Source organism: Xyrauchen texanus, chromosome 49 (assembly GCF_025860055.1).
Source record: "Xyrauchen texanus isolate HMW12.3.18 chromosome 49, RBS_HiC_50CHRs, whole genome shotgun sequence".
NCBI lineage: Eukaryota > Metazoa > Chordata > Actinopteri > Cypriniformes > Catostomidae > Xyrauchen > Xyrauchen texanus.
This window is the reverse complement of record NC_068324.1, coordinates 1,112,801-1,136,381: the sequence shown is the minus strand read 5'-3', so window position 1 is coordinate 1,136,381 and position 23,581 is coordinate 1,112,801. Positions and strand designations below refer to the sequence as shown.

The 23,581-nt window shown below is 40.8% G+C and overlaps 1 protein-coding gene across 1 annotated transcript in view; it reads left to right on the top strand.

Annotated features, from left to right (window-relative positions):
* The window catches only part of LOC127640129 (protein kinase C-binding protein NELL2), a 98,254-nt gene that overhangs the window by 49,164 nt on the left and 25,509 nt on the right, over window positions 1–23,581 (top strand). The window contains exons 13-15 of the mRNA XM_052122537.1: window positions 2,505–2,630; window positions 19,283–19,405; window positions 19,506–19,601. Coding sequence (XP_051978497.1) covers window positions 2,505–2,630; window positions 19,283–19,405; window positions 19,506–19,601 — 345 coding nt within the window. The remainder of the gene's footprint in view (window positions 1–2,504; window positions 2,631–19,282; window positions 19,406–19,505; window positions 19,602–23,581) is intronic.

Genomic DNA, 23,581 nt, shown 5'->3' with positions numbered 1-23,581 from the left:
TCCTACTTAATGAGGATAATTGCGTGCTGTGGACCTGACCCTACACCAGCGTTACTGAACAGGGCTTCTTTAAGGCTGAATAGTTGTTTAGACATCCAACTGACTAGTTATTTTGAGAATATGTTGTTTTGTGCATCCCTAGTGTACCAGATATGTGTTCTGCGATGCACACCTGTGTTTGGGACAACAGCCACAGTTGTGGAGGAGGTGAATGTGTATTTTCAGCTTTCATTCTGTCAGGGAAACACACAGTGTGTTATCAGACTACACGCTGACAGACAGCACTGGAGCAGAGAGATAGAGCCAGAGAAATAAAAGAGATAGAAACACATAATGCCACCCACAGCATGAAGGCATACTGGTCCGATTCACACACACCGTGGCAGAAACCTGAGACTCTCAAATGGTGGGTTGCGACCCAAAAAATGCGCCATACATTGGCATGGCATCATATTTATTTGGACATGTACCGTGACAGTTCCACTGTATTTCTAGGGTTGAAATGGATCAAGCAAAAAGCAAACGAATGGTTCACCGCCCGCGGTATATCTAATGCCTAAAGATGCTATTAGCCTATATGACACGCAAGGGCGTAGCCTGGAATTTACTTTAGGGAGGGCCTCAACAAAAATGGATGGGTTAAGTTTTCGGTCATTTCAGTCGATTACTAGTTTACACATGTATATTTGAATTGCTTATTTATAAATACATGAGCAGTTGTCTTACACTGAACATGCTTTAAGAATCACTCATAAGTTAATAACTGCGCTAATATATATTTAACCACACTACATAAATGTAATCTATTTCAAACGACTCATTATCTTCAGCAGCTCTTACTTATGCATTTGCATTTCAACATCTATCGATATACAGCACTTATCAGTGAAACAGTGACACAAATAAAGATTAAAACCTTTAATAAAAACAGGTTGAAGCATGCGTTCATCACGTCTCTCTCGCACACATGGAGTGTGGCAGTGACTGAAGCATGTAGTTGTTTGATTCAAAGAGCGCCGCTGGTGCGACCCCCTTTGTCTCATTCCACCTTTTGTCAATTGCGTTTCGAGCTGATCTGTGGTTAAATGTCTGCTACAGACCTCCATGTGAGGAGAAACGGTGAAATGCGCTTGGATTGGAGTATCTACCAGTCATTGCTTTCTCGGATCGGCTCGGACTGAATTAAAGCTCTGAAAACAAATATTTCTTCTCTTATCTCTGAATAGATCCGTACTTTAAAATAATCTTTTGGGGGTGCCAAAGATGTGGTAAAGATGCTGGCTACCACCCCTGGAGTTTGCTAGTTCGCTAGTTTGAATCCCTGGGGCGTGCTGAGTGACAGTCAGGTCTCCTAAGCAAACAAATTGGGCCGGTTGCTAGGGAGGGTAGAGTCACATGGGATAACCTCCTCGTGGTCACTATAATGTGGTTCTCGCTCTCGGTGGGACGTGTGACGAGTTGAGCGTGGATGTCGTGGAGAATAGCGTGAAGCCGCCACATGCGCTACGTCTCCATGGTAACGCCCTCAACAAGTCACATGATAAGATGCACGGATTGACGGTCTCAGACGTGGAGGCAACTGAGATTCGTCCTCCGCCACCCGGATTGAGGCGAGTCACTACGCCACCACGAGGACTTACAGCGCATTGGGAATTGGGCGTTACAAATTGGGAGAAAAAAGTGGCGGGGGCGTTCATTCACACAGGCGTACTGATTTACTCCCATCTGCAACGAGGTTGTTTGAGTCTCTCCAGGAGAAATGTGTGCACGTGATTGAAAGATGATGTAGTAATTCCTTTCCAGAATAACAGAGGTTTAATCACGTGACCTGTAGAGAAGTGCGACTTACACATTGAATCGCACAAGAGAAATGGCAGAGGTTATGCTGAAGGACGAGAGTTTGAAGTAAATTGGGTTAAAGTTTCATATGAAGTCCTGAGCCATAAAGCCAGTCTGAATTGATCACGAATGAAGCACAACAGCGCTGGTGAAAATTCATAAGGCTTTTTATTAGGTCTGTAAGTCTATGAGATTTAATTTAATACTTTTTATTTGATCTGGGCGCGATAAATTGGAGGAGTCGTGACACACGAGTGGGGAGTGTGTCTGAAACCTTTTATTCCGGAAATGTCATGGATGATATCTCCCATTACGGGCATTCAGTATCTTTTTAAAATGCCACAAAGTAACAGAATTACTCAAAAGAACTCTTGAATCCAGATAAACAGTGCTTGAACTTTTCATTTATGGACATTTAACTCTGTGAGAAGTGTTTAATGTCTCGACCGTCACAAGGGTTGTGGGGTATAGCTACCGTTTTTAAATTCACGATTTGAAGATTTGAATGTTTCTGTTTTAGCTAGTACATTACGTTACAGTAATTTACGACACTTTTATCCTGGGGGAAATTTCCTCATTCAAGGGTGCAATAGCAATAGCTTTCGACTTGTAAACTCGTAACCTCCAGTTTTCTTTACTAGCCCCGTGTGTTTGTTTTGTCACAGATATCGACGAGTGTGCGGAGGGGAGACACTACTGCCGCGAGAACACTCAGTGTGTGAACACCGGCGGATCCTTCATGTGTATCTGTCACACTGGATTCATCCGCATCGACGATTACTCCTGCACAGGTGAGACGGAGAGATTTATCCAATCAGAGGACAGAGATTCGAGACAGACCAATCGCAAGAGTCTTAACCATTCACAATTACACATTCATTTCTGCTCTCTCTGTCATTAGACATAAGAATGATGCATGTTTACTCTAATCAATATAAATAAACACGTGCAAATATTATTTGTAGTAACTCTGCACAGGTTGTCTTGTGTAGCTTGTAAACAGAATACAGCCATATTTGCTGACATAAAGGATGTGCCTGCAGGTGTTTCAGCAGAAGTGTTTATGTGCTGAAACAGCATATCCGAACCTCTAGAGAAACTCTCTGCAACGGTCAATTCATATTTACTGTTTCAATATGGACCATTGGGTTTGTTGATGCTTCTCCACTAATTGCTTGCGCGTTGCAGGAAATTGGCTACAGTTATAGTAGAATATTCCGGGTTTAAAACAAGTTCAGCTCAATCGACAGCATTTGAGGAATAATGCTGATTGCCAAAAAAAATTATTTAATAAAGCACAAATGTGTGTTCCAGTGAGACACTTCCAATGCAAGTCAATGGGGTTTAATCTGTAAACATTAAAATACTGTTTCAAAAGACACAAGACATAAACAATATGTGTGTTAACATGATTTTACTGTCATTAAATCACGCACTGACCACATCTGTGGAATGTTATAGACAATTTTACAACTTCGTTGCCATGACGACACCGTAAATGCTGTAATCCCACAAAATGACAATTTTAACAACTTTACAGCTCAAATAATACCGTAACCCTAACCTATTCTAGCCTAAACTATCCAAGCCTGACCTAGCCTAACCTAACCTAACCTGACCTAACCTAAACTAGCCTAACCTAGCCTAACCTAACCTGACCTAACCTAGCCTAACCTAACCTGACCTGACCTAACCTAAACTAGTCTAACCTAACCTAAACTAGCCTAACCTAACCTAACCTGACCTAACCTAAACTAGCCTAACATAGCCTAACCTAACCTAACCTAACCTGACCTAACCTAACCTGACCTAACCTAGCCTAACCTAACCTAACCTAAACTAGCCTGACCTAACCTAAACTAGTCTAACCTAACCTAACCTGACCTAACCTAGCCTAACCTAACCTGACCTGACCTAACCTAAACTAGTCTAACCTAACCTAAACTAGCCTAACCTAACCTAACCTGACCTAACCTAAACTAGCCTAACATAGCCTAACCTAACCTAACCTAGCCTAACCTAACCTGACCTAACCTAACCTGACCTGACCTAACCTAGCCTAACCTAACCTACCCTAACCTAAACTAGTCTAACCTAACCTGACCTAACCTGACCTAACCTAACCTAACCTAACCTAGCCTAACCTGACCTAACCTAAACTAGCCTAACATAGCCTAACCTAACCTAACCTAGCCTAACCTAACCTGACCTAACCTAACCTGACCTAACCTAGCCTGACCTAACCTAACCTAAACTAGTCTAACCTAACCTGACCTAACCTGACCTGACCTAACCTAGCCTAACCTAACCTAGCCTAGCCTAACCTAACCTAACCTGACCTAACCTAAACTAGCCTAACCTAACCTAACCTGACCTAACCTAAACTAGCCTAACATAGCCTAACCTAACCTAACCTAGCCTAACCTAACCTGACCTAACCTAACCTGACCTAACCTAGCCTGACCTAACCTAACCTAAACTAGTCTAACCTAACCTGACCTAACCTGACCTGACCTAACCTAGCCTAACCTAACCTAGCCTAGCCTAACCTAACCTAACCTGACCTAACCTGACCTGACCTAACCTAAACTAGCCTAACATAGCCTAACCTAACCTAGCCTAGCCTAACCTAACCTAACCTAACCTAACCTGACCTAACCTAACCTAGCCTAACCTGACCTAACCTAAACTAGCCTAACATAGCCTAACCTAACCTAGCCTAACCTGACCTAACCTAACCTGACCTAACCTAGCCTGACCTAACCTAACCTAAACTAGTCTAACCTAACCTGACCTAACCTGACCTGACCTAACCTAGCCTAACCTAACCTAACCTAGCCTAGCCTAACCTAACCTAACCTGATCTAACCTGACCTGACCTAACCTAAACTAGCCTAACATAGCCTAACCTAAACTAACCTAGCCTAGCCTAACCTAACCTAACCTAAACTAGTCTAACCTAACCTAGCCTAACCTAACCTAAACTAGTCTAACCTAACCTAGCCTCACCTAACATAGCCTAGCCTAACCTAACCTAAACTAAACTAAACTAGCCTAACCTGACCTAGCCTCGCCTAACATAGCCTAACCTGACCTAGCCTAACCTAACCTAACCTAACCTAACCTAACCTAACCTAAACTAAACTAAATTAAACTAAACTAGCCTAACCTAACCTAGCGTCTAACGTGCCCTTTGATAAAACAAACATTATAAATGCATTAGGTAGAGTGTCTGGAACAGAGTATCGCACCCCTGATGTTTTCTGAATAAAAATGGCTTCATAGTTTTAGAAAATAGCACATGACAACAGCCGTTTCTGATGATGTCTGTTCATGCATAGGCAAATTTATTCTGATTTAAAAAATATCTATCAATAGCACTCTAGAGGGTTGTAATTTATGAGGAAATGTAACCAATGAAATTACGAATACGGCAATATGTGTGTGGTAATAGTTTGCATAAATATCGCGTCATTTCATAAGTGAGATCACTTTTCGTTGGAACATTCAAATGCGCGCTAGGTCGCCTTGACAAAGCTGTGCGTTCCGAAATGCTCCTAGACAAGCACTTATATAAAGGCTCACAGAAAGCTCATTTTTGACAGTATCACTTTCAAATTTGAAACATAACTTGGTAAGACTTAGTGCTTTAGTCTGTTGTGTTGTGTCTATCCCACAGCATTGTGTATGCGTTTCATAATTAGTGCATATGATTTTTTTTTTCTTTTATCTCTGTGTTAGTAACAGATTGAGTAATTTGGAAGATTTCATAGTAAAGTCTCAAGTTTTAGCTTTCTAAAGATACTTGATTATGTGTGTAGTCAGAGGGACTCATGAGCAATAAAACCTTTTATTTTGGGTATGTCATTTACCCCATATTTCACCAAAGTGGGGCAAGGTAACAGGATATATATACATTATTTATATAATGTTATTGTGACAAAAAGGACTCAAGATTTTGGTCATGTTGCCACCTCTAAAAGACCATCTCCACGGGCAGGTACGAAAAATGATCCAGATATCCAACAGAGCATTTAGCCTAAACGTCATGCTCCCCCTGTTGAAATATAATTAGTCAGGCCAACAGCAGAACGGGCCAATTAGGTTTTCTCAGGCGTGCATTCTCTCAGTTTATTGTTCAAAAGGAGAAATGCAAATCTGCATATGATCAAATCCAGGAGGCGTTTGAGTCTCGACATTCATCACTGTACAACAGCCTCTTAAAAAGAAAACATGCTGCATTTCTCTTTTCTGAGGAATTATTGATTGTGTTGTGTCTGCGGTGGAACGCGTCCCCAAAGCACCGTTCTGCATTCACACAGAAACTGAGAAACAGTTTTAACGTTTAATTTCTCGCGTCCCATCAGAGATAAATATGAGAGTGTAGATGGATTGAACTCTATTGCACTGACAGTATTAAAACGTCTGTGAGCTACAGCGGCTTCAGTTCATGTGATTAAGTCGACGTCCCGCGGTAATGCCTCCGTCAGACGCTCTTGTCACAGTCGAGAGGTTGTCGGCTTCCTGTCTTCTTATAGAGATGGAGTCATACAGCTGTAATCACAGACTCCGTGTGTACCGTGATACAAAACCCCAGACTACAGTTTGCAGTGCTGCTTATGAAAAGAAAAGAAATTATGAGACCATAAAGAACATTAAAGGGCCATGCTTATAGAATACACACTAAAAATACACACTCTTAATTGCAGACTGTTGCTTGCCCTGAAAGCTTCAGGTGAAAACGGTTTATTGAATAATAGCACAGTGGGTTTGGCATTTCACAATGCAGGACGGAGTGTTTGGAAGCAACCATTAGTGACCCCATTTATAAGCGCTCATAGTTAATGTTAAAGACAGGAGTGGACTGGGAAGAGAAATCGGATTTTACATAGATACTGGCCCAAATGTTGTTGGGGGGGGGGGGTGTGTCACTGTCCTTTTCTGCATATCGCTGCCCCCTTTGGCATGTCGTGGCGCCGTTTTGTGGCCCGTTCTACATAACGCAGCGGCACGTTCGGCCCGTTTCATGGCCGACCCAGTTCTCACGGTGTCCAGTCCGTCCCTGATCGGCCCCCAAGAAAGGCTAGATGGTCCCCAAAGCGCATCGGCCCACCAGGAAAACGGCTAAATGTTTAGGCTAAATGGGCCCCAAAGCGCATCAGCCCACCAGGAAAACGGCTAAATGTTTAGGCTAAATGGGCCCCAAGGCTAAATGGGCCCCAAAGCGCATCAGCCCACCAGGAAAACGGCTAAATGTTTAGGCTAAATGGGCCCCAAGGCTAAATGGGCCCCAAAGCGCGTCGGCTCACCAGGAAAACGGCTAAATGTTTAGGCTAAAAGGGCCCCAAAGGGAGTCGGCCCACCAGGAAAACGGCTAAATGTTTAGACTAAATGGGCCCCAAAGGGCGTCGGCCCACCAGGAAAACGGCTAAATGTTTAGGCTAAATGGGCCCCAAGGCTAAATGGGCCCCAAAGCGCGTCGGCTCACCAGGAAAACGGCTAAATGTTTAGGCTAAATGGGCCCCAAAGCGCATCAGCCCACCAGGAAAACGGCTAAATGTTTAGGCTAAATGGGCCCCAAGGCTAAATGGGCCCCAAAGCGCGTCGGCTCACCAGGAAAACGGCTAAATGTTTAGGCTAAAAGGGCCCCAAAGGGAGTCGGCCCACCAGGAAAACGGCTAAATGTTTAGACTAAATGGGCCCCAAAGGGAGTCGGCCCACCAGGAAAACGGCTAAATGTTTAGGCTAAATGGGCCCCAAAGGGCGTCGGCCCACCAGGAAAACGGCTAAATGTTTAGACTAAATGGGCCCCAAAGGGCGTCGGCCCACCAGGAAAACGGCTAAATGTTTAGGCTAAATGGGCCCCAAAGGGCGTCGGACCACCAGGAAAACGGCTAAATGTTTAGGCTAAATGGGCCCCAAAGGGCGTCGGCCCACCAGGAAAACGGCTAAATGTTTAGGCTAGATGGGCCCCAAAGCGTGTCGGCTCACCAAGAAAACGGCTAAATGTTTAGGCTAAATGGGCCCCAAGGCTAAATGGGCCCCAAAGCGCGTCGGCTCACCAGGAAAACGGCTAAATGTTTAGGCTAAAAGGGCCCCAAAGGGCGTCGGCCCACCAGGAAAACGGCTAAATGTTTAGGCTAAATGGGCCCCAAAGGGCGCGCCCACCAGGAAAACGGCTAAATGTTTAGGCTAAATGGGCCCCAAAGGGCGCCGCCCACCAGGAAAAAGGCTAAATGTTTAGGCTAAATGGGCCCCAAAGGGCGGCCCACCAGGAAAACGGCTAAATGTTTAGGCTAAATGGGCCCCAAAGGGTCGGCCCACCAGGAAAACGGCTAAATGTTTAGGCTAGATGGGCCCCAAAGCGTGTCGGCTCACCAAGAAAACGGCTAAATGTTTAGGCTAAATGGGCCCCAAGGCTAAATGGGCCCCAAAGCGCGTCGGCTCACCAGGAAAACGGCTAAATGTTTAGGCTAAAAGGGCCCCAAAGGGCGTCGGCCCACCAGGAAAACGGCTAAATGTTTAGGCTAAATGGGCCCCAAAGGGCGTCGGCCCACCAGGAAAAAGGCTAAATGTTTAGGCTAAATGGGCCCCAAAGGGCGTCGGCTCACCAGGAAAACGGCTAAATGTTTAGGCTAAATGGGCCCCAAAGCGTGTCGGCTCACCAGGAAAACGGCTAAATGTTTAGGCTAAATGGGCCCCAAAGGGTGTCCGGCGATGGAATATACGAGGACAACTGCGTTGCGTTTTGCTGTTTTCGCCTCTCTTCAAGACTGAAACTATGTTTTCCTCCACCGAATCTGAAGCGTTTTGAACAACGTTCTCCATTACTACTAACTTTGGACGAAAATTGTTTTATTGCAGGAAAATGTTCTCCTGCATTGTCTTGCTCTGCAGTATTTCATTAGGTAAAAAGCTGCTCTGGAAGAGACGTCTGTATTGGTTTCTCTGTCCTTGTGGATTGCATTGTTTCAAAGCGAGGCTGGTGCCAAGCTCCGCTCCGCTCTGCCAACTTCCCCTCTGCTCGTCCCAACGCTGCTTTCATTCCAGTCCTCTCTTCTGAGCTCGACTTCATAAATACAAGAATACAAACCTCTCCAGTGTGCGCAAGCAGAAGTTTTGGATGAGATACCCAAAAAGTGTCCAACTTTGTATGAGATGCTCAAACAGAGGATCTGGTGGGCTTTGCAGAGAATATCTTGCGTGTTTCGGCTTTGAGGAGACAAAATTAAGTTTGGAGTGGAATATTCGCTTACTGCATATACAATGTCACATGACCTCGTTACTGTACTTCGCACATTCAATTAATCGTGTGGCGTCCATTAATCATGTAGGAAATAAATATAGTTATCCATTATCCAGTCCATGCAAATGATAAGCCAAAAAAGAGATGCTTAAATTTGTGTCTGATATAATAATATAACTTTCAAAGCATGGAGTCATGTGACAAACAACATGGCGCTGATCACAGCGGAGTTTGTCTTTGGGAGAAACACAAACATAACTACATCTGGTAAGAAACCTCATTAAGGTTTTACATTGAAACCTGTTTAAGTCAAACGACTACAGTTTCTAGTTTCATCCGATATGCCATTTTGAAAATTTGAGCGATTTATCATGAAATGCCACACTGCTACAATGTACATTAATGTGTACTTTAGCAATATTGTTCCTTATAAATCTAATATTTACTGTCATTATCACATTGAGAATAAATTAATTAATGCAAAAGCTGGAAAATGTGTCTTTCAGAGGATTTATATGGAGTTATGCTGAAAATAAGATGCATTTCTAACTGTTCTGAGACCAGAGCAGATAATATAATATAATAAAATTTAATATAATATAAGACTATATAATAATATAATTTAATATAGTATAATATACTATACTGTAATAAAATAAAATAATATAATATAATATAATATAATACTATATAATAATATCATTTAATATAATATAATTTAATATACTGTAATAAAATAACAAATATAATATAATATAATATACTATAATAAAATATTATATAATATAATACTGTATAATAATATAATATAATATAATATACTATAATAAAATATAATATAATATAATACTGTATAATAATATAATATAACTGTAATAAAATAAAATAATAAAATATAATATAATATCTGTATAATAATATAATTTAATATAATATAATTTAATATACTGTAATAAAATAAAATAAAATAAAATATATTATAATAATGTATAATAATATAATATACTGTAATAAAATAAAATAACAAATATAATATAATATAATATAGTATAATAAAATATAATATAATATAATACTGTATAATAATATAATATAATATATGCTTTACATAGAAATGATAAAGAGAAGGAATATAAAAAGTACATTTTAAAATCAATTAAGAACAAGAAATAAAAAAATCTAAATGATATATACAGTATACTATATTATATATAATATTTAAACTGTTGTATATAGCTGGTATGTATAGGTAAATCATTATATTGTATTTGATTAATTTTTTATATTAATACCTGTATATTATCAATAATAATGTTTAAATAAAATGATATATATATAGATAGATATTAGAATAATATAAACGTAATTATATTATATAGTAGGTAATCTGTGTATTGCAGGCATAAAAGCTGAGCACAGTATACAAATACTGACTATATAAGAGTATTATGTTAAATGAATATTACCTCACACACGGTGTGTTTGCATTTCCACCCTTGTAATATCGGCACGTCGGCCACAGGTGCACTAATTAATAGCTCAAACACATCTGTTTGTTTAAGATGAGAACCGGAGAGAGGTTTTCCTCAAAACACACACAACCCATACACACTTCACACAGCACTAATGAACAGCAGCATCGCTCATGCTAATGAATAAAACACTTTGCACTTTCTGGGTTTCTCTGGAGACGAGGGTAATTAGTTGTGAAATGCAGACTGCAGCAGTTTGTTCTCGGCTCTGTGAGGATAGAAGAACTGTACTGATAAATGTTTGATTCGGCGAGTGCAGATGGCCGCTGGTTTATGGCGGTTCTGAGCTGGTGATGCGGGACGTTTTATAAACTCACACATGAGTTATGTTACTGATACTGTGTAAGCGTTTGTGTACTCAGATTATACTGAATACATTGTTGTGCAGTGAGGGATTGTTCAACATGCACAGTGTCAATTTGTCCTTTGTTGTTGTTTTCCTGTCGTCTGAGAAATGGTAAATGGTCTGCACTTATATAGCGCCTTTTTAACCTTAGCGGTATTCAAAGCGCTTTACACTGCGACTGCACACACATTCACATCCTTACCCATACACCAATGATGGCGGCATGCAAGGTGCTAGTCTGACATTGGGAGCAACTTGGGGTTCAGAGTCTTGCCCAAGGACACTTCGGCATGTGGAGTCATGTGGGCCGGGAATCGAACCACCAACCCTGCGATTAGCAGCCGACCCGCTCTACCACCCGAGCCAACATTGACTATTCTTATCTTTCATGGTCTTATCTTATGCTTCATATGTGTGCGTTATCCTGAAAAATAAAAATCACTGCCGTTTCCCAGTGAAATGTCCAGCAGAGGGCGCAAAAAGCGAGTGCAATTGTTATTAAGGTGAAAATTAGATGGAGGTTTTAATGAGTAAAATGTAACTACTCAACCGAACTAATCGTTTTCAATAAGCAAATGTATAAAACAGAGATTAACAAGGGACATCCTTACCCTAAACTAACACCTAAACATAACTGATAGTGTCCTAAAAGCAAAAGCAACATGAAAAGCACATGTCATCTCGTGTCACATGTCAGTTTGTGTGTTTGTTTGGGCTTGTATCGCAGTCTTCAGAGTCTAACCGCAGAAGCTAATCGCACTGGGATAAGTGTGTGTATGTAGCTGGGTCTGTAATACAAGTAATACTAAATGATTACACGTCGAGTAGTACAGCAATAAAGCCGAAATTGGACTTTAAAAAGAGAAAGTTGTGGAGAAAGAGCGAGGGGTAGCAGGTCATTTCTTACAGACGAAAAGGTCAGTCGTACGCATGAACAGTGCAATGACAAGCAGTTGCATGGTTTAATATGCATGCTGCATTTTTTGAAGAGTTGTAAGAGAACAAAAATAACCTTATTCACCCCTAAACCAGCCGGAAATCAGTGCATCAATGTCTTACACTGTCCCGAGACGGATTTAACTCATCCAAACTGAAAACGACAGATTCAGTGCATGCCAAAGATGTCGCAGCAGATTGCATTATAACACACACAGTGTGAGATGTATTATAATGCTGTCTTTCACAGCGATGCAGAGACGTCAGATGAGAGGATTAGCTCAAGGTCACCGCCACCCACTAGTCACCACACCTGTGTGAAGATCACATCGGCTGTGACAGGACCTCATGTCCTTCCCCTCTGCGTGCTCGCTCTCATGCGCTGCTGTCATTCGTGCAGCCAACAGATAAACAATCAATTATGTACAGGCAGCCATCAGGGACACTTCTGTGTCGTTCCATGGTACAACATTTGTGCAGAGAACGGCTGCGCTGCTGCAACATTTCAAGAGTGTTGACTGTATGGTAATGACATGCATTTATTTATGGGATAGAGAATCGACAGCAAAGAATAAACTTTGTGCCTTAAAGAGAAGTCAGAATCCATTGTACGCTCGCACATACATGCTCATTACGCATGCACGGCTGCCGCTCCAGTGTTATGTCATGCAGAAAATAGAAAGACACAAGTGATTGGCGTTTTAAAGGTGCAACGCACCAGCAGGGGGCCACACAGAGGTGATGGATGAAATCAAAATGAGAATTACAGCCGCGGAACATTTATCAGACTCCCAACTATTACTGATGTCAGAGGTGACACGTCCTGCATTTTAACAGGGTGTACGAAGCTCTCACATGTACACGGTTGTTTGACTAAAAGAGATCAAGATGGATGGATGGATGGATCAAACTAGATGGATGGATGGATGGATAAATCTAGATGGATGGATGAATGGCTGGATCAAACTAGATAGATGATCAATCTAGATGGATGGATGGATGGATGGATGAATGGATGGATCAAACTAGATGGATGATCAAACTAGATGGATGGATGGATGGATGGATAGATGGATGGATGGATGGATGGATCAATCTAGATGGATGGATGGATGAATGGATGGATAAAACTAGATGGATGGATGGATGGATCAATCTAGATGGATGAATGGATGGATCAAACTAGATGGATGGATGGATCAATCTAGATGGATGGATGGATGGATCAATCTAGATGGATGAATGGATGGATCAAACTAGATGGATGAATGGATCAAACTAGATGGATGGATGGATGGATCAATCTAGATGTATGGATGGATGGATCAATCTAGATGGATGGATGGATCAATCTAGATGGATGAATGGATGGATCAAACTAGATGGATGAATGGATCAAACTAGATGGATGGATGGATCAATCTAGATGGATGAATGGATGGATCAAACTAGATGGATTAATGGATGGATCAAACTAGATGGATGGATCAAACTAGATGGATGGATGGATGGATCAATCTAGATGGATGAATGGATGGATCAAACTAGATGGATGGATGGATGGATCAATCTAGATGGATGAATGGATGAATGGATGGATGGATCAATCTAGATGGATGAATGGATGGATCAAACTAGATGGATGGATGGATCAAACTAGATGGATGAATGGATGGATCAAACTGGATGGATGGATGGATCAAACTGGATGGATGGATGGATCAAACTGGATGGATGGATGGATGGATCAAACTGGATGGATGGATGGATGGATGGATCAAACTGGATGGATGGATGGATGGATGGATCAAACTGGATGGATGGATGGATGGATTAAACTGGATGGATGGATGGATGGATCAAACTGGATGGATGGATGGATGGATGGATCAAACTGGATGGATGGAAGGATCAAACTGGATGGATGGAAGGATCAAACTGGATGGATGGATGGATCAAACTAGACAGATGGATGGATGGATAAAACTAGATGGATGGATGAATGGATGGATCAAACTAGATAGATGATCAATCTAGATGGATGGATGGATGGATGAATGGATGGATAAAACTAGATGGATGGATGGATGGATCAGACTAGATGGATGATCAAACTAGATGGATGGATGGATGGATGGATAGATGGATGGATCAAACTAGATGGATGGATGGATGGATCAATCTAGATGGATGGATGGATGAATGGATGGATAAAACTAGATGGATGGATGGATGGATCAATCTAGATGGATGAATGGATGGATTAAACTAGATGAATGGATGGATCAATCTAGATGGATGGATGGATCAAACTAGATGGATGGATCAAACTAGATGGATGGATGGATGGATCAATCTAGATGGATGAATGGATGGATCAAACTAGATGGATGAATGGATCAAACTAGATGGATGGATCAATGTAGATGGATGAATGGATGGATCAAACTAGATGGATGAATGGATCAAACTAGATGGATGGATCAAACTAGATGGATGGATGGATGGATCAATCTAGATGGATGAATGGATGGATCAAACTAGATGGATGAATGGATCAAACTAGATGGATGGATCAAACTAGATGGATGGATGGATGGATCAATCTAGATGGATGAATGGATGGATCAAACTAGATGGATGAATGGATCAAACTAGATGGATAGATGGATGGATCAATCTAGATGGATGGATGGATCAATCTAGATGGATGAATGGATGGATCAAACTAGATGGATGAATGGATCAAACTAGATGGATGGATCAAACTAGATGGATGGATGGATGGATCAATCTAGATGGATGAATGGATGGATCAAACTAGATGGATGGATGGATGGATTAAACTGGATGGATGGATGGATCAAACTGGATGGATGGATGGATCAAACTGGATGGATGGATGGATCAAACTGGAAGATCAAACTGGATGGATGGATGGATGGATCAAACTGGATGGATCAAACTGGATGGATGGATGGATGGATCAAACTGGATGGATCAAACTGGATGGATGGATGGATTAAACTGGATGGATGGATGGATCAAACTGGATGGATGGATGGATCAAACTGGATGGATGGATGGACCAAACTAGATGGATGGATGGATCAAACTGGAAGATCAAACTGGATGGATGGATGGATGGATCAAACTGGATGGATCAAACTGGATGGATGGATGGATCAAACTGGAAGATCAAACTAGATGGATGGATGGATCAAACTGGATGGATGAATGGAAGGATGGATGGATAGATAGATGGATAGATTCCGGGAACACTGAAACCTGTTTAAGTCAATAATAATACCGGGAACACCCCATAAGACCTGCCATTTTGGAGATGCTTGTCTTCTAGCCATCACAATTTGGCCCTTGTCAAAGTCACTCAGATCCTTACACTTCCCCATTTATCCTGCGTCCAACACCTGAAGTTAAAGAACTGACTGTTCACTTGCTGCCTAATACATCCCACCCCTTGACAGGTGCCAGAGTAACGAGATAATCAATGTTATTCACTTCACCTGTCAGTGTTGTTAATGTCGTGGCTGAGCAGTGTGTGGTCTTTTTATTTTGCCAATATTCAATTCAGACAGCAAATGGATATTCACAGCTCAGGGAAATATGTTTCCTTTCACCGTGGGGCTGTAGATTCTGCAGCGATGGAGAGCCACTGCTGGAAAACTGTGATAGGAACTGTGGTTTGTGCGATTCCTTCGTAAAAGTTTTAATAGAGCAGAAGCGATCACAATAGCATCGTCAAATATCATAGCTCAATTTGAGAGAAGCACCCACTGAAAACTATTTCTTTTCAGGGCTGCCAAAAGAAGCCGAAAGTTCCTCAGTCCCTATTCACGTTCAAGGCACGTAGCAATGATCTTCTGGAAAATGTCTCCATATATGTGTTTTACAGAAGAAAGTCATCTGGGTTTGGAATGAGGGCGAGTGAATGATTCTGGGTGAACTATCCCTGTGAAATCTGATTGGCTGTGCTGGTACAGACAGTTCTGAATAGAGCCATCTTTCGCTTCGTCTTTTGTGTCCGAATTATTTAACCTTGCACAACGTGCAGAATATTTTAGATATAAAGACTCCCTTTGAATGCCATTTCTATTCAAATTTGGGCTCGAATGAAACTGGTCCAATCAAAAGCGCAATCATGACCGATGCTGTTGAATTCTAAAATGAAAGTTTTAATTTCGAATAATCTCTCTGGTGCCTCAACAAATCCATATTCACAGTCGGAGGCCTCTATCCATGGAAACTCTGCAGGTAATGAATGCAGTCCAGGCTGTGTGTGTGTGTGTGTGTGTGTGGTTGCAGCGAGATATTGAGCAGGAGAATAGAGGTGAGCTCGCTGTGGTACAGCAACGCCAGAGGACACCTTGAATCGGTCCATTCTAATCCTGTAGCAGTAAAGAATAAGGTGCTGGTGTCGAGTCAGCCAATTCTGGTATCTTAGATAACACGTTTCTTACACACCGCAGGAAAGACTAATAACAGAGCGTGAGATTATGGGGCTAATCGTTAGGTGTATTGAAACACCCGCAGGCCCCAAACACACATACATGTGCAAGAGAGGAGAGGAAATTTTGATTAGCAATAGAATCTCAGCTCTAATGAAATAATAATGTCCTCTCTCTTAATTTCTGAAGAGTTTCATCTTGTCCATACAAACCTCAAATGACCTCAGAGTTCAACAGCCTCTCAATCCGACAGCAGATGGTTGAATAGAGCTTGTGCCAGAGTAATTGATTTGACGCTTTCATCAGCCGTCTAGAAAGTACACTTTAAATATTGTCAGATGATATTTCAGTGGAGGTCAGAGCCGATTCATTTATTATCAGCAGACTGTCAGCGGATCTACAAACTTTTATTCCAGTTAGATTTGGGTGGAAATCTGTGGAATGGATGTAAACATGTTAAAATGTGTGGCCTAGCAGCCACCAAAACACCCTAACAACATCATAGAATCAATTCACAACACCTTATACACATCAAGAATTCCCTAACACTATCTTAGAAACCACTCAAACAGCCACCAAACCATCAAGTACACACTAACACCACCGTAGAAACCACTCAAAACATCTTAGCAACCATCAAGAACACCCTAACACCATCTTATAAACCACTCAAAACACCTTAGCAACCATCAAGAACACCCTAACACCATCGTAGAAACCACTCAAAACACCTTAGCAACCATCAAGAACACCCCAACATCATCTTATAAACCACTCAAAACACCTTAGCAACCATCAAGAATACCCCAACACCATCTTATAAACCACTCAAAACTCCTTAGCAACCATCAAGAACACCCTAACACCATCTTAGAAACCACTCAAAACACCTAAGCACCCATCAAGAATACACTAACACCATCTTAGAAACCACTCAAAACACCTTAGCAACCATCAAGAACACCATCTTATAAACCACTCAAAACACCTTAGCAACCATCAAGAACACCATCTTATAAACCACTCAAAACACCTTAGCAACCATCAAGAATACCCTAACACCATCTTATAAACCACTCAAAACTCCTTAGCAACCATCAAGAACACCCTAACACCATCTTAGAAACCACTCAAAACACCTAAGCAACCATCAAGAACACACTAACACCATCTTAGAAACCACTCAAAACACCTTAGCAACCATCAAGAACACCATCTTATAAACCACTCAAAACACCTTAGCAACCATCAAGAATACCCTAACACCATCTTATAAACCACTCAAAACTCCTTAGCAACCATCAAGAACACCCCAACACTATCTTAGAAACCACTCAAAACACCGTAGCAACCATCAAGAACACCCTAACTCCATCTTAGAAACCACTCAAAACACCTAAGCACCCATCAAGAACACCCTAACACTATCTTAGAAACCACTCAAAACACCTTAGCAACCATCAAGAACACCCTAACACCATCTTAGAAACCACTCAAAACACCTAAGCACCCATCAAGAACACCCTAACACTATCTTAGAAACCACTCAAAACACCTTAGCAACCATCAAGAACACACTAACACCAACTTAGAAACCACTCAAAACACCTTAGCAAACACCTAGCAACTATCAAGAACCCCCATACAACAACACAGAAAGCACTCAAAACACCTTAAAAACCACTTAGCAACCATCAAGAACACCCCACCAACTTCCTATTAAACACCTAGCAGCTATCAAAAACATCCTAGCAACACAGTAAAAAACAATCAAAACACCTTAGCAATCACATAGAAACTGTAAAATGCCATAGAACCACTTAAAACACCTTAGCAACGACCTAGCAACCATCCAGAACACCCTAACAAAACACCTTAGTAAACACCTTGAAAACTTAAAATGCCTTAGAAACTACGTAAAACACATAAGCAACCTCAAGGAAACCATCAGGAACACCCAAACAGCACTGTAGAAATCACTCAAAACACCTTAGCAACCATTAAGAACACCCCAACACCATCCTGGAAACAATCCATCCTTGACACCAATCCAAACACCTTTGTAATCAACTGGCAACCTAACAACAACCTAGAAAACACCCAAAACTATTTAACAACACCATATAAACCTATTAAAACGCATAAGCAACCAACTATCAACCATCAAGTAAACATAACCCTTTAGAATGCACGCAAAACACCTTAGCAACCACCTAACAACTATCAAGAACACCCTAATACCATAGAAACCACTCTAGACACCGTAGAAGCTACCTAGCAACTATCAAGAACCCCCTAACAACACTGTAGAAACCACTCAAAACACCTTGGCAACAATCAAGAACACCCTAACAAACCCAAGAAACCACCTAGCAACCATCAAGAACACCCCAACAACACCATAGAAACCACTCAAAATATCTTAGCAACTACCTAGCAACTATCAAGAACCCCCTAACAACAACACAGAAAGCCCTCAAAACTCCTTAGAAACCTCTTAGCAACCATGAAGAAAGAACACCCAAACAACTCCCTATTAAACACCTCGCAGCCATCAAGAGTATCCTAACAACACTATAGAAACCACTCAAAACACCTTGGCAACAATCAAGAACACCCTAACAAACCCAAGAAACCACCTAGCAACCATCAAGAACACCCCAACAACACCCTAGAAACCACTCAAAATTTCTTAGCAACTACCTAGCAACCATCAAGAACACCCTACACCATAGAAACCACTCAAAAGCAATGCATTTGCCATTGCTGTGAAGCTGTCAGGTTAGTTTTAACATTGTAACTGAGATTTGCAGGAGCAATGTTTATATTTGTTTTTTTGCAATTCCATTTGGTGGTGCAGAAATGACACAGTCACCATTAAGCTTATGTCTCTCTCTCTCTCTCTCTCTCTCTCTAGAGCATGATGAGTGTGTGTCCGGGCAGAACAGTTGCGATGAGAACGCGTTGTGTTTTAACACTGTCGGTGGGCACAGCTGCTCCTGTAAACCCGGATTCACAGGAAACGGTACCACCTGTAGAGGTGAGAGAGTGACCCATCTGCCACCCCACTGTGCCCCATCACCCTGTGAACACACTTTAAACCTCTGTTGCCCTTTGTTTGACCTCTGTTTGACCTCTAGCCCTCTGTGATGGACGCTGTCTCAACGGCGGCACGTGCTCTTCTCCAAACATCTGCGTGTGCCCGCAGGGCTTCACTGGACAAAACTGTGAGACAGGTAAGAGACGGTTTACTCTTATATTTATACGTCTTGATCGATCAGATTGTTCCTAAACTTCTGTATGGAAGGAGTTTCAGTATGTGGCCTGAACAAACAAATGCATTTACATTTGGGGAATCACACCTCGTATGCGTCTTGTCTTTCATGAGCAGATTGCTGATCAGTATAAATGCCCGGCTAAGATTCACTCCAAACCATGAGTTGGCCTCTCAAATGCCTCTCTCTGCTCCTCAACCCTGTTTAATGACACTTGAACAGAGTGGAAGTGTGTAAACTGCAGATTTGTGGAAGAGATCTTGATTCAGGGTTGTGATTGTTTGATGGAAGTAGTTCTTGTGGTGGGGGAATGAGCGAAATGAAATATTTTATACACTGATTTTTTTATTTTTTTATTTAAATGTTTTTTTTTTAGGCATATTACTAGTATTTACTATAGAATAAAATGTAATTTAAAATAAATTAATATAAAATCCGCCAAGATAAAATTCGCCAAGATAAAATAAGTTCATATAAAATTCGCCAAGATAAAATAAGTTCATATAAAATTCGCCAAGATAAAATTCGCCAAGATGAAATTCGCTAAGATAAAATTAGTTGAAAATCCGTTAAGATAAAATTAGCTAAGATAAAATAAATTAATATAAAATCCACCAAGATAAAATCCGTTAAGATAAAATTAGTTGAAAATCCGTTAAGATAAAATTAGCTAAGATAAAATAAATTAATATAAAATACGCCAAGATAAAATTCATAAAGATGAAATTTGTTAAGAAAAAGAAATATTTCATATAGTTGACATTCAGATAACTCTGAAAGGGGCGCCAAAAGACAAATTTGGTTACACAAAAACGAACCTAAACAAATTTTGCCTCGAAAACTAGTTTAGATTAAAAAATAGACAATAAAGTTGATAAAATAGTTGAGATTTGCGTAACTTTGCTTGAAAGAGACTAAACAAACGGTGCTTCCTGTACAATTTCCAGGAAGTTGACCCAATAGTACACAACAGATATTCACAGGTAATAATCTTCGCCAAGCATCTGCCTTTAGAACATGACAACATTCATTCCTTAGAAAAATAAATCCATCAATAATCCACACTTTGTCAAACGACCAAATGTTCCACGACGTGTTTTGATGGCCGGTGATGGTTTCCATTGTGTGTCGGGATTGAAGAGGCGTTCCTGAATGTAATTTTGACAACATGATGTCTGTGCTGTTTTCTTTTTTGCTGGAAAACAGGCTGATTAGTGCACCTGCTGGGCGGCCAGAACCACCGCAGTCAAATGAACTAATAATGCAGAATAATAAGATGTTATTTATCCTGATTTTTGGTGCAGGTTCCCAAATTAAAGTGTAAGTTTCACCTTGAGGCCTGATGGTATTTTTGTTTTGCTCAAGTTTCAATCAACCGGGTTATGAATCAAACGCCAGCGGAGTGACAAGCAGCAAATTATAGATGAGAACCATATAAAACAACACACACACCTTCACAGTGAAGACATCAGCTCCAAACCTGCTGAGCTGTCTACTACCTACATAGGCAGCTACCTTCTAAGGCAGCATCCTAACAAAAATGGAACCTTATAAGTAACTACGGCAACAATGTAACAATATGAAGTGCACAGGAGGCTCGACAGCTGATGTCATAAAGTTTGATGTTAACACGTTGCACAATAAGATAATGGCACAATATTTTTTTTTTTAAGTATTTCATCGATATTAGTATCGGTATATTTTTTGGTACTGATTCTCATTCTAGATAACATCCGATTGGATTAACACCTGGAAATGCCTCTAAGGGCAAGATGATGTCTATTTTTGGTCAGTTTTTTGGGATCCGTCATTTTAAATACATAATTATCTTCCTAATGATTATTTTACAGAATCAACTTTTAGCAGTACACTAGCATAGACAAAGGAACATATGAGCCTTAAAATACACATTTGATTATATGGGGTTTTTAAAATGCTATCTATCTAGGCAGCTATTTTGTGTTTTTGTGTGTGTGCGTTCCCAGCGTTCATTTGTGTCATAGTTTCAGCTTTGAGGAAAATAGTACAGCATAAAATACGCAAATTGTTATTATCATAAAGCCACAGAAGACATAAGACAAAGATATGAGCATTAGTCACAGAAATGCAACACAGAGTGCTCTTTATGAAACATGTGAAGGTACGCTACATCACAGACGTGAGTAAACAACTATAAATGAACACAATGCAAAATGTCACCTGTGCTAATACACCCAACAATAAAACAACACTTGTGCTATACAACAACTAATAAAGAGAAAACAGAGCCAAAACAAACGTTAAAGACACTTAGCTTAGCTTAGCATGTCAACAGCCTGTGACAGTAAGAGCTAGGAGTCATATAATCACGTTAGCTCTGTTCCGATACCTAGTCTGTAGACTATGTAGGCATCTGGCTTCTAAGACAGCATCCTAACTAAAATGGAACGTCATAGATGCCTCATACAATAAGCAGTCGCGTGAAGCGCACTAGAGATCTGACACACAATTGATTCAAACGGAGTTTGATGTTAGCATGCTGCTAAGCTAACGGTGCCGAGTTATTTGGATACCTACCTTTCGGATCAGCTTTCATGTCGAGATTTTGTCTATGATGCTTTTAAGACTATAAATTGTTTAGAAAGAATATGACTTGTGACAAGTTTTTTTTTCCTAGCATTGACTTCCTGTTGAAACAGGAAGTTTGTGTGGAACAAACCAGTGCTAATCCCTTTCTTTTTAAAATAGCCACTAGTCTTTAATTTACATCAATGTCGTGACTATTTGCCACTTGCTAGTCGGTTGGAGGCAGGGCTGGATTGGTAATCTGGCATACCGGGCATTTTCCCGGTAGGCCGACGCACTTTGAGGCTGATCAGAGGCGGACTGTCCGTCGAGAGAACCGGGACTAACCTGAAATGAGCCGTATTCAAAACGGACCACAAAACGGCGCCACGATATGAAACAACTTTTTGGCCAGATTCTTGTTGCAGGTGGCATTAGGTGACATTCTCTTTCTAGAGAGCCTTTGATTGGGTCAAATCTGTGTAGTGCTAGATCCTGTCATCAATATTTCTGGTGGAGTTCGACCGATTTGGCGTTACGATAACTAAGGTGGTGAGAAAGGCCGATAACCACTTATCGGCCGATAGTTTTTTACATTGATTGAAAGAATGTAATTCTTTCCTTACTATGACGGGAACAGACATAGATTCCAAAACGATCTTTATTGGATCTGTATTGGTTTATTGTTCAACCAAAATCCCCAAAATAATTTTTTTGGGTGCATAACATGGGAATTTTAAGAATAAACAAGCCCAAAACACACCAGGACAATTATTTTGAAATGACGAAATTATGAAAAAATCTGCAGTTATCGGTACCGATTAATCTGTAAAACTGATATATCGGTGTACCTATAATTTCTGTTCCCATTGTCTAGCATATGCAAAACTAAAACCAATATCAAATATGCAGATATGCAAATATCAAAATGCTACAACAAACCAATTTAGATTACATATGGCTTTAATAAGCATAAAAACACATAAGCACTTCTGCCTTAGGAGCCGTTCAGATCAAACGTGTTCTTGCGCTAAAAAAAGGTCCTCAAATCACAAGGATTGAAACAATGTGTGCGTCTCTATATGTGTATTTAAAAGCTTAAATAATTTGATCAACACAGAGTTTCCTGAAAAGTGCTGAAAGAACGGTGATGTGCAACACAACGGTCAAAGATGCCCGTCTAGTGCATGTTCACAACTGAAAAGAGCGCGGACGGAAATGCGTTTGGTGTGAACGGCCCAAAACTTAATTTCAATTCGAGGAAAATGCCGCTCCATTCTGGATGAGAGGAGTAAATGTATGAAATCAATGGGTTTCCAAACATGTGGCCTTAAAGTGCTGCCAATTAAATCACTTATTAGTTGATGTCGTAATCCACTTTTTCTGAGGTCGTCCTT